This window comes from Argiope bruennichi, chromosome X1 (genome assembly GCF_947563725.1).
Source record: "Argiope bruennichi chromosome X1, qqArgBrue1.1, whole genome shotgun sequence".
Taxonomy (NCBI): Eukaryota; Metazoa; Arthropoda; class Arachnida; order Araneae; family Araneidae; genus Argiope; species Argiope bruennichi.
Genome location: NC_079162.1, coordinates 17932189 through 17953188, shown reverse-complemented (window position 1 = coordinate 17953188; position 21000 = coordinate 17932189). Strand labels below are relative to the sequence as shown.

The 21000-nt window shown below is 28.8% G+C and overlaps 1 protein-coding gene across 1 annotated transcript in view; it reads left to right on the top strand.

The window, feature by feature from the left end:
- The window catches only part of LOC129958669 (uncharacterized), a 57815-nt gene extending 48502 nt beyond the window's left edge, over window positions 1-9313 (top strand). The window contains exon 9 of the mRNA XM_056071298.1: window positions 9101-9313. Within this exon, the coding sequence (XP_055927273.1) occupies window positions 9101-9183 (83 nt within the window). The 3' untranslated portion in view covers window positions 9184-9313. The remainder of the gene's footprint in view (window positions 1-9100) is intronic.
- Window positions 9314-21000: the final 11687 nt, after the last annotated feature.

Here is a 21000-nt window from a genome sequence, read left to right as displayed (position 1 = left end):
TCAACCGCTTTGATCTGCTTCCTGAATTCTTAGCTTTTCTTCCTTTGTATTATTGTTCGTGATACGTTTAATATTCGTTCGGAATTCTTATTGGACATTATGCTTAAAATATTTTTTAAAAATTGATTTAATACAGAAATACAATAACATAAAAACGTTTAAAAGATATATTTTTTTTTAATCTTAGGAGGATGTAAAATTCCTTTTTGTACTGTAATATCTTCTGAAGTTATGGCAAACAAGTGTAAAAATTTTATTTAATTTTTAATCGAAATTCTGTTTGAATTTTTTTAAAAAAAATAGCTGTGAGGTGAACATTCCAGACTTCTAATTATATATGTTTCAAATTTAGTATCTTTAGGTCAACCGGTCTGGTCTGTAGACTGTGTGTGCGCCAATATTCACACACACACACACACTCATCTTTATTATCAGTGAAGAAGTCTGTTGTGGAAAATATTAACAAAGCATTCTTAGAAAATATGTAATACTCATATGCCATAAACTGAAAGATAATATTTTTTGGCATCATGTTTCAATATATCACACTGCTTTCACACATGCTGGTATAATACAAATAAAGTTCGCAGTATTATTTGAATGATAGCTTTCACTGTTTATTTTACATGAAGAATTAGAAAACATAATTGCAGCTCTGCGAAAAAAAATTACAATTCAATGTTTCATGAAGTAAACAATAGCAAGTTTCATGAATATAGCTTCATGTGAATTGATACCATTGTATGTACCCAATCAACAGAATAAGTGTATGACTGCCAAAACAGCTCGACATAAATAACACAATTTGCTGTTTAAAATTATTCGGTGAGGAACCATAAAAAAATAAGAGATTTGATTTCATTGAAACTGAATACAGCCAATATTCTTTGCAAACCAATTAGTCACTAAAGACAGCTAATCTCTAAAATATATACTAAGAAAATTATATTAATCTAGTGAAATGAATTACAGAAACAACGTGTTATTCTACCATTAATATCTTTCAAGCATTTCAAATAAAGAATGTGCCCTTAGCAGCAATATTTCATGTATTTTGACATTTTGTACATATTTATCCTTCATTCAGATGAAAGCATATTCTTTATCAAATGAAAATAATTTTTCATAAATCTCTATTAATAACGAAATGTGTGTGTCTTGATGCAATGTACAGACCAAATCATTTGACCTAGAATTACCACACTTGGCATGTATATACTTTGGAGGCTGAAGATGTGTGGCTGACTCGCCTCTACCTGCTATACTAACTAGATTATAGCGACTATCACTGCTCACTATACAACTGACCGGTGGGAATTTAATACTTTTTCCCCAACCCTAAAAAGAGGATGCTACTTTTTTAAAATTTTCTTCCTTTCCTTTTTCTGTAAAAATAAGTCATTGTTTGCTCTTGTTCATTTTTGAAGTTCTAAAAATTTACGTGAGGGAAATTCTCTACTTCCTCCCTCCAAACATGATGACCCTGATTTTAATACCGTTTACGGCTTCAACTAGTGGAAATGATTGAAATCATTTTAAACTTCAAATATGTTTCTGATTCATTTTTGACTTTTTCTTTCGATCGTGTTCCTGTTTTATAGAATTATAAATGGATACTGAAACTAAAATTCTTTTATTGCTTTGAGTGATGCTGCAGTTAAAGCTCCACTTTTTCGAAAAAGTAATCATGAGTTGTGATTTTTAAATTTAGAATCTCAGTTTACTGCTGCAGAAGTTGTTTCGGAAAGTACTAAATTCCGTTCCGAAATCTCGATTTTGAATTGTGATGTTTTGGATTACGTAAGTAACTTAGTTCGTTCTCATCTTCCTACCGCTCTATTCACACAATTAGAAAATAGAATAATTAAACAAAATGTTGACTCCGAAAATTTTAAAGCTCTTATACAAGACTTGCATGTAGGATAAAAATTCCTTCCCAACTTTTAATGCAGGCGAAAGAATTGAATAAGGGTTGTATCAAAGACGATGTTTTAAAAACCCTTTTATCGAAATGTTTTCCTGTTACAATACAACAGATCTTGTCTGTGATGGTGATTTTGAGAAATTAGCACAAATCTGTGATAAATTTAATGAAACAACAGCTAATGCTTCAGGGGTTTGAATTGTGATGGTTTTCAAGGATTCTTTCTTTAAAAGCGCTAGAATTGAACGCTGAGGAGCTGTCAAAGCAGGTTCAGCGAATGTGTACACACTTATTTAAGTAATAGAAATAGAAGATCAAAATCTCCATCTCGATCAATCTCTATAAGCAGCCTCTAATACTAAGAAATAATGGTATCATATATGCTATATTAATAAGGCTAAAGAATCCTTGGAAACATGTTAAAAATCGTCAGATGTAGCGGCTGCTGACGATTGGGATGATAAGTACGCTTATTTGTTTATGACTGCAGATCTGAACGTAAATTTTTAATAGATACATGTGCAACTTGTTCTGTTTTCTCGGCTTCTTATGCAAATTTATGTAAACATGTATAAGACACGAATTTTGTTTTTTATGTTTTAAATTTTTAAATTATTCGAGTTTACGGTTCTAAACTTTTAACTTTATTTCTTGGTTACGGTGATTATCTTTCCTGAAATTTTGTGACTGCGAATGTCTCTCAATTAATTTTAGGTGCAGACTTAGACAAGCTGACTCTCCTTAAAAGTGAATGGCAAAACTTGCAGTAGCCCATTAAGCGGCTTAACAATGATTTTTAATGATTCGCCTTACCATCAATTGCTTTCTAAATTTCCCAATATAATCGAACCTGTTCTCAATTTTATACCAATAAATCATTCTATAAATCATTGCATACTCATTAAAGGATCTCTGGTCTTCAGTAAACCGAGATTACTTACACCTGAGATAATAAAAGTGCTTAAAAATGAATTACAATCTTTATTAGAATAATGCATTATATGCTCTTCTGAAAGCTGTTGGAGATCCTATTAGCCTTGCAAAGAAAAAGGACTCGGCGCATCTTTGGTGATTTCCACAGATTAAATGCAGTTACAATTTCGAATAAATATCCTTTCCCTCATATCGAAGATTTTTCTATGGAAATAAATGGCAAAACAATTTTTCTTAACTAGATGCGTTGAAATCTTATAATCATATGCCAGTTAATTGATTGAATTTCGAAAAAACTATTGCAACCATACCAATAGTACTTTTTAATTTCAATCGCGTACTATTTGGCTTTAAGAATGAAGGTAAAATATTTCAGAATCATATGGATGAAGATTTGAATCATTTAAATTATTATATTTACCCAGATATTATAGAAGGTTTCTCTATACATTTGCGTGATTGACCGATTTATCAACGACTCCATCAACATCAAGTTTTTTAAAAACATTTAAAATAAAGTTTTGGCCGAGCAGAATTGCCCTTTCTTGGGTATTTAGTAGAAAAGTAAAATATTTCTCCCTTGCTTGAAAAGGTTAAAGCTGTTTCCGAATTCCCATTGCCTGTTTAGATATTTGATTTGCGCCGTTTTCGAACAAAGATTAATTTTTATCACCGCTTTCTTCCCCAAGCTACATATGTACAACCTCCAGTTTATTAACAGTCAAAAGTAATAAAAAATGAGATAGAACTCCAGTACATTGGGCACCAGAAGCATTTGATTCATTTGAAGCGTGTAAAAATATGCTAGCTAAAATATGCTATGTGCTGCTCTGAACCAGCAGAACTTAACTACTTGCATTTTTTTTCTCGTTAGTTAACTTTTATTGAAAAAAATTTTAGTGCCTATAACCGAGAATTACTTGCGATCTATTGTGCTGTTCGTTATTTTCAACATTTTCTGGAAAGTAGACGATTCTCAATTTATTGTGATGACAAACGACTTACTTTTTCTTTCTATCAAAAAACAAGCAAATTTTCTCCTTATCAAGCAAGATAATTAGAATTTCTAGTACAATTTTCGATTGATATCCAATAGATTTCAGGGTTTTTTTTTAATGCAGTAGCTGATGCTTTTTTACGTGGAGATGAAATTCACTTGCCAATTCAATTTATTATGAAACTATGGCTAGAGAATAGGAGTTTGATAATAGTCTTAAGTCTTTGTTGGAAACTGGTTGAGGGTAGAATCTTAAACCTATTAAACTTGCATGTGGATCAAAGTTTATGTGTGATGTTTCAACTAGCACCATATGTCTTAAAATTCCAGAAATTTTCACAAAAGTTGTTATCAATAACCTTCATTACCTAACTCCTCTTGGAGGGAAAACCACGACTAAATTAAGGATTGGCTTTTCTTACAGAAAAATTGCATCCATTTCACAAGAAACTATATTTCCGGAAAAAATGTAAAATATCGAGGCATTTCACATCTCCAGTCGGATTGTTTCCTCTCATTTCAGCACGATTCAGTCATTACGCCTCGAATTAATAGAGCCATTACCAACATTTGATGGCTATACTTATTGTCTCACATATGTCGATAGATTTTCAAAGAAGCTGGAAGTTTCCCCGATGCGGGATATGAAAACTAAACCTATTTTGAAACAAATTTTTTATTTGAAAAGTTTGGAGTACCTGATATTATTACTGCAGATCTTAGGTCACAGTTCGAGACTGAACTATTTCAAGCGAATAGATTTTTATCTTCCCAGAGAATCCGAACGATAAGCTATCATTGAATTTCAAAAGGTATAGTGGAGAGATTTCATTGACAGTTGAAAGAGGTTATCAGATGCTCCCACCTTTCTATGTAGGACGAGTATTCTGCCAATGGCCATGCTGTGAATCAGAGAAAGTCTAAAAAGTGTTTCTTATTTGTACTACTCTGCAATGAATCCTTGCGTTTTCCTGGAGAATTTTTTCGCTCATGCAAATTCAAACCTGTAATTTCTGAATTCATACGACTTTAAAGAATAACATCCAGTGATTGCAACCCGTTCCTTCATCAAATCACCTAAAACACAAGAAGTTTCTGCATAAGGATCTGGCTGCAGCAACTCACGCTTTCATACGGCAGGACACTGTATGTCAACTTCTTGAACAGCCTTATAATGGGCCGCACAGGTCCTATAGAGAATGGACAAAGTGTTTACCTTTGACATACATGGATAAAAACGAACTGTAACTGTTGATAGGCTCAAGCCTGCTTACGTTTTAAATGGCCATCTTGAACCTGCTAACGTGTCTCTCCAAAAGAATCCGGAATATAAGATTCGATATGGAAGGATGGTCAGATTTTGCCTTCCTCTTTCAATTGAATCATAACCATCCAGGAGAATACTTTGGTGACTTGCCACTACTTACTATGGAAGCTATATTATAGTAATTATCACTACCCACTATGTCAACTAGCCGGCTAGAATCTAATATTTTTCCCAGCTCTAGAAAACTACCAGTACTTGCTTATTTATTTATTTTTAATTTGTTATGTTCTTTTTATGTAAAAGTAAATCGTTGTCTTGTTCTTATTAGTGCTGTAGCATTTTTTCAAGCTTTTAACATTTAATGCAGGGGAACTTATCTTACTAACCATAATGTGCACCTCTCAGCAATTAAAAAAAATTATTAATTAAACGAGGTTGTACCAATTTTTCATGATAATACCCGAAAATATTACACAAAAAAAAATTTGCATCGTTTGAGAACTAAGAAAAGTCTTTTAAATGATATCAATTTAATTAACTGCAAATTTTTTCAGAACTTTGGAAATTTTTAAAAATATTTTTTACCTAATTTTCAACAATGGGTTACATGATTGTGCTAAAATTTAAATCATTTTCATTGATTTAGCATATATTTAATCAAATGATTTTCTACCATTGTTGAAAACTGAGAAAGAAAGAGTTTGTTTAATGTCTGGGCAGTTTACATGACGAATAAAAAAAAAAGGGAGGGGGGACTTGAAATATCGCGAAAGTTAGACATTAGATAAACCGGACAATTACGTATTTGGTATAGCTATGATGTCTCTAGACTATGATCGCTAGGAAGGTTTATATAGTACACAATGAACAGAATGTGTGTAAGTGTATTAAACGTATTTAACCCCTTAACCTATGATTTACGTTTCAAACGTTTGGGACGAAAACGTAAACAAGATTGCGCTGACTTCGAGCCATTCCACGGTTTGGCAAATCGGTCCTAAGTTCTACGCGCACGCCTTACGGAATGTAAATACAGTGTATAAGACACAACTCCTTTAATTTTGTGAGATTTGGATAGGTAATAACAACCTGATGTAATAATTGGGGTAGATATACAAAAGAATTATTATCGATCTCTAAAATATAACATAAATCAATAACATTTATTTGTAGTTCCAGCCCTATCATACTACTACGAGCTATGCCCGTGATATTTACGTTTGGCCCGATCATTGTGCTACGGGCTATGCCCGTAGTTATAAGTTAAGGGGTTAATACTAGAGAGCTGTTATTTTGATTTTAAACTTTCATATTTTCCTTGCTTTTTCTTCGATATCCGAATTGTTTAGTGACTTTTCTTAAATATTTATAAGGAATATATAGAGCAAGAATAATTTGGTTTTGATCATTATTACAGATGCTATTAAAGTGTATACCTAAAAAGACGAACTGTCGTTATTCTGACTGATGAAAAAATAGTACAGACTATGTTTTCGATTTTAATTTTATATACGCACTATTTGTCTTGACATGTGAATAGGATTTATTGGAAAGTGTGAATATAAGTAGAGATTGTGCTAAAAAGAATTTGATGATCACCTACAATCCTTTGTGCTTGAAAGCATTTGCTTTATTGTAGTAACTGATATTCCTTTCTTTCTACAATTTTCTTTTTGATTCATTCATTTGTTGAACAGTTCGGCACATGATTTCTTATTTATGTCACACAAAATTTGTCAGAAAAAAAAATGTTGCGGAATTTAAGTAAAAACGATTCTGGTTCGGACCTAAATTCTTATTCATCTAAAGAAAATTATATTCCAGTAGGATTCAGCGAATATGCTGTCAGCGGCCAAATGCTGGTTGATTTTTTTTTTTTTTTTTTTTTTTTTACAGAAATTGAAGGAAGCGATGTTTTCACTGAATCATAAAATGAAGTAAATTCATTGATAAACGTCGATAACCGACAAGTGCTTCACGAGATGTCGATGATTAAGATGAAGAAGGTGGGGGTGGGGGGCTCAAAAGCAAAGTATAGTACAGGAAAAAAAAAATCAAGAATATTTCTCTCTTTTAAATGAAAAAAAAAAAAAATCTGGGGTGTACACTAAGAGTATAGATTGACTCATATTTAAGGTTTGATCCCAAATTATAGGATTTAAAATACTTCGAACAAATCAATGTATACTTGTAGCAGAGATGCATAACATATTTAATCAGAATTGTATTCTATAACAAATCATGTCAAAACATAACGGCTGATGATCAGCTATTCCAAAGAAAGATATTTGGTCCATTTATATACTATAGGCCGCAAAAACTGGATTGTCTCGACTTTAAATTTAGGATAACAGCTTATGTTTGGTCAAAATGTTTGTTGAACGCCTTTCCATATTTAGAGAGAAAAGCAAATAAATACATTAATGAAACCGTTAGAGAACATGTAATATGAAATTTGGTTGGGTTATTTCACAATATAAGAACATCCGATCTAACACCTTTTTTTTTTTTACATCATTGAAGTTAACCAACATCTTAGGGAATAAAAAGCCTCTTTGGTACTGTGAAATTCTCAAATATTTGAAACTAAAAAGAGAAACCAAGTCCCGTTCACTATTTTTTCTCCCTTTCTTAGAACTAATATATGAAATAAATATGAAACTAACATTTAATTAAATTCTCACTAAATAACCTCAAAAGAACAAAAAAAAACACTAATAAAAGTTCTTGAATAGAGTTGAACTGATCAGAAAATTTCAATGTACTTGCGCATTAGAGACAAAAAAATCTAGGCTGAAATTTTAAGGACTTTTTAACTAAGAGGATGTTTGACGGCAATCACTAAATGAATTTTACTTATTTTCATCCATAAATATTATTACATAGCAGTTTAACCTATTTGTTTTGTTTAAAGATAAAAGTATAAGCTACAATCTGTTTCTGAATGTTCAAATATTGATTAGTCTCCCCTTTTCTAAGAACACTCACTTCCGCTGTTTTAACTGCCGTTTGATGAAATTATTTGATTGGTTAACAATAGTTTCAATAGGACAACTTTATTAGCCACCGTCATTTCCTGAAGAGACACAGTAACACCAATTGATGGATGGAATATGTCAGCAAAGATGCTTGATCTAAATGCAATGGAGAACAGGAGATTAGTTGGTAGTCCAAGACTGAGTGAAGATTAACTAAACTATTCCTGCTTTATATTCATCAAAATTCAAATAGTTTTCATTTCAAAAAACCTGAATATTCAGAAAGAAACAACGAAAATTAATCTTTTACACTCGGATGACTTTTGTCATGCACTATTCTGTACGGTGCATCATTTTGACATTGCTTGATTTTGATAGTTAAATACTTACCATGATGTAAAAAATCGCAGATTATTTTTATGAGCAAATAAATGTATATAATTATGTCCTTTTACTTCTCGAAGCAATAAGAGGACCCCTTGTATTCAGTAAATAATTATATTGCCAATTATATGTTTTCAAGAAGGAAGCGTTAAGTATTCTCATTTCAGTCATTATAAAGAACTTCAAAAATGCTATATCTTATTAATTTCTTTAAAATTACTGATACACTACATTCTTCATCAGAATTAAAATGAATGAAAAAAAAAACAAATTTAAACATTGTATTTGTTTATATAACAGTAATGAAATTTGCATAAAATATTTCTTTCTTAAAAGTTGGTTAGCTGACAGAGTATAGAAATGAGAGCTTAAACCCCAAAATAATTTCTTCGACGGTTATTTATTCCATTCTTTGAGCTTTTCTTCCAAAAAAATAAATATTTAGAGATATATTTTTGCAAACACTCAGGGGAAAGGGTTCTTTTTGTCTTACAAAAATAAAATTGGAAGATAGCTTAACTTATTTACTTTAGAAAATTGAAATTTGAATTGAATTTCCTTATCCATGAAATGAATTTATTTCTTGATTTTAATAAACTTCTATTTTATCTTTACAGGAGCATCTCGATTCGGTGTATCAGGCTTGTTTTCATCCAGCATTTTCCGACAAATCCCATCCAAAGATCCAACTCTCGAATGATATGATCCTTACAACGAATTATTTCCATCTGAATCTCCTGATGGGATTGAACAATAAGACACCTCAGAGACAGTAAAACCATCTCTACTGATTAATGTACCTCTTCTCCTTTAAATTGTTTTTTCCGTTATTTGTGCTGTTTTCATTCATTTGGTCTAAAAATATGGAAGGAATTATTTGAAAACTACAACATATGCCAGAACATTCCTGAATCGTGAAATTATCATCATCGCTCATGTACCAATTATAATTAAAATTGAAATATTGACAAATATATGACATGTGCGTCTAAAGAGAGATGGCTTAATATAATAGAATATAACTTTTAAATTTTTATATCACTTAATATGGATGCAATTACAAAAAAGTTACACGGCGCTCAAAAGTTCATTTCACGTTACAGAATTGAATTTCCATCTTTCAGGTAGAGAAGAGGAATTCTTATCCCCATGTTTGTTTCTATCAATTTTGTCTGTGAAATATCTGACACATTCCATACCTTCACAGTAATTGTCCTTTAATTTGGAATAAATATGTTGAAAACCTAGCATCTGCCCAAAAATATTAATTGAGTGTATCTGCGACAGCATTGTAAAAACTCATGAATATTGCAAGGCTGTTAACAAAATGCTAAATTCGTAAATGCACCCATCATTCAGTTACTCCTTCCATCGGTATTTAAATTTCTTTTCGATTCTTATCCATCTACTCCAATGAAAAGCAATTTGTCCACAAATTCTTCAGAAAAAAGAATTGAAGTTTTTAAATTCTATAAAAAAATTAACATGTTGCAAACTACTTTTTAAAAATAAAAAAATAAGCCTTAAAAAAAGAATTTTAATATAATAAAACCTGTTGAATCCTAGTTTAGTGTGTCCCTGAGTTTGCCATCAATATGGTAAAACAAAACAAAACAAAACAAAAACAAAAAAGCAAGAAGAATATTTTTCCTAGTAACCCTAATACTAAATATGTTTACAATTTTTTTCTATTGTTGGCTTATACATATGCAACAATTTTGTAAGAAATGAAAATTAAAAAGAATCCTTAAATAAACATCCATTAAAGAATTAAGTTAAATTAAGTTTTATAATTGAATGTAATATTATGCTAATAAGACATTCAGTGCTGTCTTAAAAGTGAATTATGAACAGATAATATTTATCCTTTTGCAATTCTTACCGAATCCTTTTATTCTAATTAATGCCGTCTGCTTACGAATTTTCTCAAAACAGAAAATAAAAAAAATAAAAAATAAAAACATCTGTTGTGATGGAATATCTTTACAGTATCTTGTAGAATATGACACTGATAGTAAAGAGGGTGAGATTTTTTAATAATTTTTTTTCTGCAAAAAAATCAGTTTGATTATGATTCACTGGCCTGGTCTACCTTAAAGGCGTAAAACTAAGTTAAGTGTTTGGGTAGACTTATGTTGCATTTAATTTCGCCTTTTTACAAACAGATATCTATCAGACATCAATAAAAGAAGCTGAAATTTAAAAAATCTTAAATCATAATATTTCAATGTATCATTTCTTTTTTTTTTCTCCTTTGTTTACTGAAATTTATAAAATCTTAAATCTTAATATTTAAATGTATCATTCTTTTTTTTTCCCCTCTGCTTTCGTAATGTGTCGTCTGCTCCATTTATGAGCAACAAATGTTATCAGCCTTGGATCATAGCAGTACCTTTAATTTAATCTTATAGCACGTTTATTTTTCTTCAAAAAATCCGTGAAAATCCTAAACTTTTGTAAATATGTATCTCTAAGTGTAAAAAATGTACGAAACAAAGGAAAAATCAATTTTAAAAACATCAATCGATTTTTTTTATCATTTATTTTTCCTTTTTCTATTAAAAAATTAGGCAACTAAGTTTATTAAACAATTTAAAGCATAAAAAATTGGAAAATGTTAATGATGCAAACACGAGTTGCTGCATAATGTAATATTTAAAGTAAGCTTACTTTTTTTTTTACCATAATGAATTACATGCTTTCAGTGTTTAAACTATCAGCATGCATTTCAGCTAATTAATTTATTAAACAGTTTGCTATTATTTCACTATTTCAATTAAGTACTTCAATTATCACCGAAGTAATTAAATAGTTTATAAACTATTAATTTACATAAATAAAATCTAAAAGTAATAAATAGAAAAAGCAAATAACAAAAAAAACTGAAGAAGGATCTCCAAAATTTAAAAAAATATGAAATATGTGATGAATTTTACCTGAACTGAGTACCTGTTCCCTGTAGTGAGTGTCAAAATTCAAGAATTAATTTAATTTGATTATAATAGAGCTCATTTTTAATTTACCATTGTTCATAAAATTGTATTTATTTCTCAGCTCAGAAAAACACGTATCGTTTAACTTTGAATTCGCACAAATAATATTCCGTTTTAATTAAAATATTTAGGAGGCTCTTTTGATTTTCGTTCTAAATTATTTATTTTATTCATAATTGACATGTATAGGGAAAAAAACTCTTACTAATATTTCCAAACATAATAATGAATATTACAAAATATGTTCAAAACTAAAGAAATGATGTAATGCGATAGCAGTAGCCTCAAGTTTAAGTCAAATAGTGCAAATCCTATAAGCGTAATATCTTCTATGGTGTCTACACACTGCTGTGCGATTTTCTGAATGCTGGAAAATATGTAGAGATATCGTAACAATATTATTGAGCATTTTGTGATAATAGGTAAAATATCACGTTCTAAATATATTATTAAGACAATAACATTAAATTAGAGCTGTTTCAATTAGAAACAGTTATAATAAATAGATGTGTTAATATAAATCAAGTAGAATTTAATAGAACGATAATATTAAATTAAGGGGAAAATATTTGTTTGTATTTTTTATTACACAAATATGATAGAAGTTACAGTTTCTAACGTTTTTTGAAAATTTAAAGGGAATATCTATTGATAGTTCGCTTGTATTTCTAATATTTTCGGAGAGTAAAAATAATTGTACTTTTATAATCTGAATATAAGCAATAATTGTAATCATCACAGTTTTTAATAATTTCTAAGAAGGAAATATTAAAACTAATCAAACAATTTTTGAATAAATGACAGAAAGCAATATTTTCAAATATATTTACAATATGAGATCTATCAGCAAATACGAGAAGTAAAAGTTTTTTTTAAAAAAAGGCTCATTCATTTTATAATAAATTCTAGAAATATTTATAGTAACTTAAATAATAACTTAAATATTAACTTTTTTTTAATTATTGACATTACTGTAAAAGAAAAAATATTCTTTCACTTGAAATTTTACATTCCCAGCAGAGGAAATATATGAATAAATACTGTTATTAATTTAAACTTTTTTAATTCAGTAATACACCTAAAACAACACAGAAAAAAGCCTTCAAAAGCTTTATTAAGAAATATATTATTGGTTTGGACCATGGATTTTAAATTGCATCTGATGAAAACTACATCATTGCTTTCAACAATTTCATTTTCGGAATTCGGAAGCAAATTCTTGAATGTCATATTTATTATAATCGTTTCATTTTCATCAATTAAACAATTAACTCAATTAAACACAAAGGCGTAGTTCGTATTCGGAAATTACCAAATGCGACACCCAAGACAAAATTAATTGAAACAAATTTAAGCTTCGCTTATAATGAAATTTTCCTCTCTCATCTGTATTAGCTTCGATGTCAGCCAACGATATTACCTGATTTTCTCCCATATTTGATATAGGGTAGAGAATGGGAATATACATCCAGGACACCCTGCTGAATTATTGATTCAAACATGCCTTGAACAGAGACAAGACTATCAAAAAAAAAAAAAAGTGCTCATCCCGCAGCAGAGGGGAGAGATAATATTGGCAGCTGTTTGATTCACTTAGAACAGGGAGGGTTTATATACAGTCTTCACTTGTATAATTATGTCGACTCTCAGATAACAAAAGACTATTAACAGATTAAACATACATATAAAATATACCGGAGGAATGGTGATAAAAATGGAAGAGGGCGTTACTTATTTTATAATTGGCAGTCTGTCCAAGGACGTTAACTAAAATAAAAATTGAGATATAAAAATAAAGCTTGGGCAAAAAAAAAAAAAAAAAAAATGAGAGAGAGAGAGAATACTAAACAATAAACACGTGTTAATAAATGTCAACCAAGTTCTATAAAAAGAGTGTCCGGAATTTATTTAATAGAAAATATATAAAGCAGAATTTCCAGCTTATCACTCAATTTTACTTAGGTTTTACCATTGTTAAATTGCAATTAAAATTTTAATTTCCAAAAATAGAGAATGTACACAAAATCCTTCCTATAATTTTATTTAAAAAAAAGATATTAAAAGAAAATATTTGGAAATTATTATAAATCTAAGAGTAACCATTGTAATGTATGGGGCTTTTCATTTAACTCTCTCATGACTCCAAAGTGCCCTTCTCTTGCGATATCCTGAATCTGTCATAGAACTTCTAGAATTCTGCTCTTCAACAGAATCAGCTGCCATCGATAAGAGCTTCCATCATCACTTATGATATAAAACAAAATCCTTAAGATTTAACATTTAAAATGGTAATTCGAATATATTTTTATTTTGCTAATAAGTATTTTATAATTAATGGTATTTGGTAATGTAATTAATGGTAATTATTGTAATTTCCTCATTTTTTAATGTTTCCTATGTGCGTTTCTCTCACTAAAACGCCCTTCAAAAAATACATTTCCAATAAAAATAATGTGTAGTCATTAGATATTGGAATATAAAGACTTACAATCGAAAGGCGGATCGATGTCGGAAAGATGAAAACCCTTTACCGATTCATCCTCCTTCATCTTCAGGAATTTTTTTTTTTTTTTTAATCTTTAGTTTAATTTCAGAGACTTCAGAAAACATTACCGACATTTTCTTAAAATAAAGTCATATATTATATGTCCGAATCTATAAAACTAAGGATTACATTTCTCTTTTATAATGAAAAAAAAAGAAGGAAAGAAAAGTTTTAATGTTAAATTGGCAATATATACATATTTGCATTTCAAATAAAAATTCTTTTAATATATTTAACGAAAAGTTATTTTTTTTAATTTAGAGAAAAATGAAAAAGAATTAGTTAAAATAAATAATTTTAATGTGAACATTATATTTTTTCTGTTAAAGAGAAATCCATGATACACTCAATTTATATAAGATTAATAATTTATATATCAGATTAAGATTTTATATAAGATTAAGATTTTATTATAAGATTAATATTATAATAAAAGCTTAGAAATTTTAATAAACTAAACAATTTAGATTTTTCTGTTATACATTTTATAAAGTATTTACAGTCTGGTGAATTTTTATGCATCACCCAAAATATATTTAAAAATCTATAAAGGGAAATTTATCAGTGGTAATTCATTTTGGATATCACTTTATTTTTCAATGGGCTTGAAAATAAACAATATATTTGTTTTTAAAAAATTCACAAAGATTAGTTCTAGTTTTTGCTAAGTGTTAATTAAGGGAAGAAGAAACATGCTACTGAATAATTCACGACGCAAGATTATGTTTTTAAATCCATTCACTAAATTCGCAAATTACCATCAATAATTTTTCTTTCATTGTTGACAATTGATCAACAGCATGTATCCTTCTCTTGAAAATTCTCTAAGAGAAAAGATTATTTCATTCTGTGCTGTTTTCATGAACTCAAAACTACCCTGGGCCCTAGGGCAACGGAATTCTCATGCTAACTGGGGTCAAAGAATATAATTATGTGAATATTAAATCGTTTTTATCTCAAACAATATTAACAATTGCAATAATTTTGGCATTTATATCCATTTAAGAGATATTAAATATAAAATTTCTTTTGAGCATCGTATATCTGCATTAACTTCTTGAAGATTATTATATTTCTATGGAGGTTTAAGCGAGAAAGAAATCTTGTTTACGTGTAATGTGATAAGCGGCTTAGTGCTTCCAGTGATGGCCATTATCACGCTGTAGTTTCAGGAGACTTCTGCCGATCTCTTTAGAAAATAAGAGGGTCTCTGCATGTAGTCATTAAGCATGCTGTGGTCATCATAAGTCCGGCCACAATTACATATAGAGACGCATAATCCACGATTTTTTGAATAACAAATAATTTTGCTATTGTTATTTTTAAATATTTGTTCCAAACATCTGTTATTTCAATCATACTGTTGATTATAAATTATAATTAGTATTAAATATTAAATTTATTAATTGTAATTAATACTTAATTTGCTAATTTAAGTAGAGTGTGATTGACTTAATTTATCTATTTCAGCTTACTTTTTAATTTTGATTTTTTTTTAAATCCATTTATTTAATTTATTTCTTGGAGTAAAGCATTTTCTGAAAAAACTGAATTAAAAAAATGTCATTTCTTAAAAATTTTCACTTAAGTTCTATTTTCTGCCAATAGATGGCGTCTGAAGAGAGAGCAGAATTAATGGCATTAGAAAGTCATGTCACAGACAATTAGAAAGGATCTTTATGGGATAGTGCATTGTCAAGTGCGAATATCTGAAAGTCAAGGTCACAAAGGAGCGGTGACTTCACACTTTCATGTGATAACTCCACTTTCAGAGATTTGCGATTAAATGATACGATAATTCCAAGAATAACCGGCCCATTGACTTTTCAACCCATTCACAGATTTCTCCTTTTCTCTTTATTCCCATTAAGGGGATAGGAGAATACATATCCTAAGAAAACAAGAGAAGAATGTTTTATGTTTCTGGCATTTCCTTTCCTCCCCCGGGAGGGTCGGGGATCAGCCGATACCCCTTCTTTTCTTTCAGAGGTGTTGGTTGAGGCCGCGTAATGTCAATGTAATTAATCATTTATTGACACTGACTAAATCGGATATTTGTGGGGCAGCAATATTTTAGATTATACTCTTTTTCTATTGTTAAGTGAAATTAAATCAAATTATTGACTGATTTACTATTTTTGTTTGAATAGCTTTCAATTTTTAGTAATTTGCATAGGAACAACAAATATAGACAATATTAACGTATTTAACTCATCAGATTTCTTATTTTTTCTTAATATTGTACAAGAACCAAATCTGGGAAATACTTATATTATTTAATTTATAGGGAAATATTATGTTCTATGCGAATCATAAGAGTATCTTATAGGCTCAACTAGATTTTTACACTCCTAATGTAAAAGATAAACCATAAGTGTCATTTTTACGAATACCGCTATAAAATTATGTTTGATATTTATGGGGATCCCAATTGGATTATCTTGTTAAAGGGTAAACTATCCAAAGATAAGAGAAGAATTTTATAAATTATAATCTTTAAAACCTTTATATTTATAATATTTATATTAGTAAAATAATGTATTAATTTTACTGTTATTTTTTTTTTTAATTCCTAAAAATATATAGTTTTGTGAGACACAAACACCTCTTTTAGCTATGTTCTATACGATACCAATTTATTAAACATTTTCTATAAAACATGGCTAAAGTTTTACAATAGACATTTTTTTTAAATGCAGCATTTATTTTAATATGTAAGAATGTTAGTTTAAAGGAATTTTAGTTTTGATAGTAAATATTTTATAATTAATGGAGTTTTGAGATTTTTCAATATACTTTATGATCGTTTCTTTTATTAAAACTTTCCCTGAAGAAATTAAATATAACTTAAATAAAAATAATATGTTGACAATACAATCTAGAATATACATAACTGACAATTGAAAGGCTGTTTGCAACTCTTTTTCAGAAATTTATCTTCTTTTACTTACAGAAATTTCAATTCGATTTTTTTCAGTCTTTAGTATAGATTGATTGAGACTCAGTAAACATTACTGATGTTTTCTTGAAATAACTTTTTTGCAAATTTATGAGATTATATTTTCGAGTCTAATGATTTCATTTCTCTTTTATATACCTCTAGAACACTTTGTAGAAGAGAGGAAAAAAACAGAAATTTTATGTTAAAGTGGTAATTTATTTAATTTCATTTCAATTAAAAAATATTTCAAAGAAAATCAGTTTATTGCAAAAATAAATGAATAAATATTTTTGATGCGAACATTATAAATTTTACCGTGAAATTTTGAAATCCAGGAAATTTTAATAAACGATGTATTTTTTTCTTTACCACATTGCCAACCATAATATTGATGATATATAAACAAATGTATTTATATATACGTAATGTTAGATTTTCTGTTATACATTAAAAAATATTTACATTTGGATAAATTTCTGTGCATCACCCAAGATGTTTCTAAAAATCCATGAAGAGAAATTTATCATGGCAATTTATTTAAAAAATCACTTTTATTTTTTAAAAGCGGTTGAAAATAAGCCATAAATCTGTTATTTTAAAAATTGGGCAATTATTCAGAGCAGCGGAATTCTCAAGCTAACCCGGCGCTGAAAATTTAATTTTGCGAATATCAAATCGTTTTAATCATGGAAAAATAGTAACTATGATGTTTGTACCCATTTAAGGATATCACATATGAAATTTGTTTGGAGCAATGAATATCTGCAAAAACTCTACATGTGACAAATAATCCCCGCCGCCCGCCACAACTATTTTGGAACGTGTATCAGTGTGTAAGGGACTTTCCCTATGCATGATTGAATTTGTGTTCGAGAGCTTCAATTGGACAGATCGTATCGATTGCTACTTTTTATCGTGATCCATGACTTGTAATCGAAATATCACCAGTAAGATCATATCAAGGATTTCAATCACATCCCTCTTATATATATTCGTCATCCCTAACTACATGGTAAATTTTTTTCTAGAATGCGTGTCAGAATGTAAGGGCCTCTCCTTACGAATGCATGAATTCTCAAGTTTCAACCGATCTGGACAGATTGAATCGATTGTTACTGTATATCGTGATTCAAAATCTATATAGAGATGCATAATCCACGATTTTTTTAATAATAAATATTTATGCTATTGTTGCTTTTAAATATTTGTTCCAAATAACTGTTATTTTAATCACATTTTTATTAAAAATTTTAATTAGTATTACTAATAAAATTATTAATTATAATTAATATTTAATTTGTTAATTTAAGTAACGTGTGATAGACTGAATTTACCTATTAAAGCTAAATTTCTAATTTCTATTTTTTTAAACATTTATTTAATTTATTTATTGGAGTAAAGTATTTTATGAAAAATTGAAATAAATTGTCATTTTTGAAAAATGTTCGCTTTAGTTCTATATTTTGTCTTTAGATGGCGCCTGCAGAATGAATGCCAATAGAGGGTCACGTCACAGGCAGTTAGAAAATATCTTCATGAGATACTGTTATTGTTAAGTGCGAAGTCACTGAAAGTCAAAAAATTACTGATACCAGTGAACAAGCAATGACTTCATACTTACAAACACTTCCCGTAAGAAGTGATATCCGGTTTCGAATGATTTCAATGATTCTGTAATTCTAAGAATAACCGATCCGTTCACTTTTCAACACATTCACAGATTTCTCCCTTTCCCTTTAGGACCTCAATTAAGGTGGAGGAGAGAAAATGGTTTCCCTGAAGTTAAAATCTATTTCTGGCGTGTCCTGTCCTCCTGCGGGGGACACCCCTTCTTTTCCTTCTTTACACTCTTTCTTTCGGAGGTGTCGATCTGAGGAGATTTCTGACGTTTAAGGTTTTCGGCAGATGTTCTCTATGGGGATCAGAGTTCCCTGACCAAGATTGATTTGTGGTTTCGTCAACTAATTCTGTGGGAACTCAGAAGGATTGAACTCGGTAGAAAGCGTTTAACCGACCAGATAAAACATTTGCCAAAAATGCAATTAATAACATGATTTTTAATGCATTTTATTACGATTGACATCAGAAATAGTTTAACTCATTTTATGCATAAGATATGTAAGAAAAAAACATATCTTTTTTAGTAAATGATTGAAGAACTTTTTTTCTGTTTATCATTTATTGATACTGATAAAATCGGATATTTGGGAGATAGGAATCTCTTAGATGGTATATCTTTTCTGTCATTAAATTCAACGTAATTAAATTATTAACTGATTGATATAAATTTTTGTTTGAGTAGCTTCGAATTTTTAGTAATCTGTATCGGAACAATAAATATAGATAATATTATCGTATTTGACTGATCAGATTTATTAAAGTTTTCTAAATACTTTGCAAAATTCAAACTTGGGAATTATTTAACTTATATATTAAATTTGTGTAAAATAATTTTATTCTATGTGAGTTATATAAGAGTATCTTATAAACTCAGCTTGACTTTTACATTCTTAATGAATAAACAAGCCATAGATACTATCCTTTTTACTAATGCATCTATAATATGTTTTTATTTATAAATTGTATATTTAAACAGTTAAGCAACCGAAGGCATTTTTTTTTTCGATAATTATATTAATAGTATAAGATTCATGCGAATCTCTATTGGATTACCTTGTTAAAGGGTAAAATACACAAAGGGAGGAAGAGACTTTTACAAATAACGATCTTTAAAACCTTTTACGATTTTGTTGAACAGTATTTGAAATTTTTACTTTTATTTATTTTTTAATTATTATTTATTATTTTTTATTATTAACTTTTATTTACTATTTAAACAGTATTTATTTTTAAATATGAAATTATTAAAGTTATTAAATATAAATATTATTTATTTCTTCGAAATAATATATTACATTAGAGTTAAGTACTTTTAACTCCTAAAACTATATAGTTCCGAGGGCCACAAACACCGCATTTTGCTGTGCCTTACTTATAGACAATACTAATTTGTTAAAAGTTTTCCAAGAAATGTAGCTAAGAAACTTTATTTGAAATTTAAAAAAAAGCACTTATTTTAACATTTAAAACTGGTAATTTGAAAATACTTTTGTTTCGCTAATATATATATTTTGTGATTAATGAAATTTATAATTTTTAATATACTCTATGTTTGTTTCTCTTAGTAAAATTTTCTCTAAAAAAATAAAATAAAGTTTTAATAAAAATAATATGTAGACATTATACACTGGAGTATAGTTGACTGACAATCAAAAGGTGGGTTAATAACTTTTTTATCGATTCCTTTATTTTCAGAAATTTCGTTTTTATTCGCTTTTTTAGATATTGAGACTTAACAAGTATTATCGGCATTTTCTTGAAACAACTTGAAATGTTTCTGAGTTATTATATTTTCAAGTCTATAAAATCAGAGATTTCATTTCTCTTTTATGTATCTCTCAAGCAGTTTTTAGCAAAAAAAGTATAAGAAAGTTTATATTGAAGTGGCAGTTTATTTATTTGCATTACAATTTAAAAAATTTCACAGAAAAAATTAGCTTATTGAAAAAAGAACAAGAATTAGTTAAAATAAATAATTTTAGTGCGAACATTACAATTTGTCTCCGCTAAGGAGAAATCCCCGTAACACTAAAAATAAAATCAATATTATAATAAAAACTTATGAATTTTAATAAACGAAACTGTTTTCTTTACCACACTGCCAAACATCTTACTAATGATGCATAAAAGTCATAAAAGTTCGATGTATACCTTATCTAAACATGTAGATTTTCTGTTACACATTTTTTTAAAAAAGTATTCACATTTGGATACATTTCTATGCATAATCCAAGATGTATTTAAAATCTATGAAGGGAAATTTATCAGTGATAATTTATTTAAAATATTACTTTTGTTTTTAAAAAGACTTAAAAATAAATTATATATCGGTTTAAAAAAACTGGGCATTCTTTCGCGGCAGCGGAATTTTCTCTCTAATTGGAAACAGACAGTTTAATTATGTGAATATCAAATTGT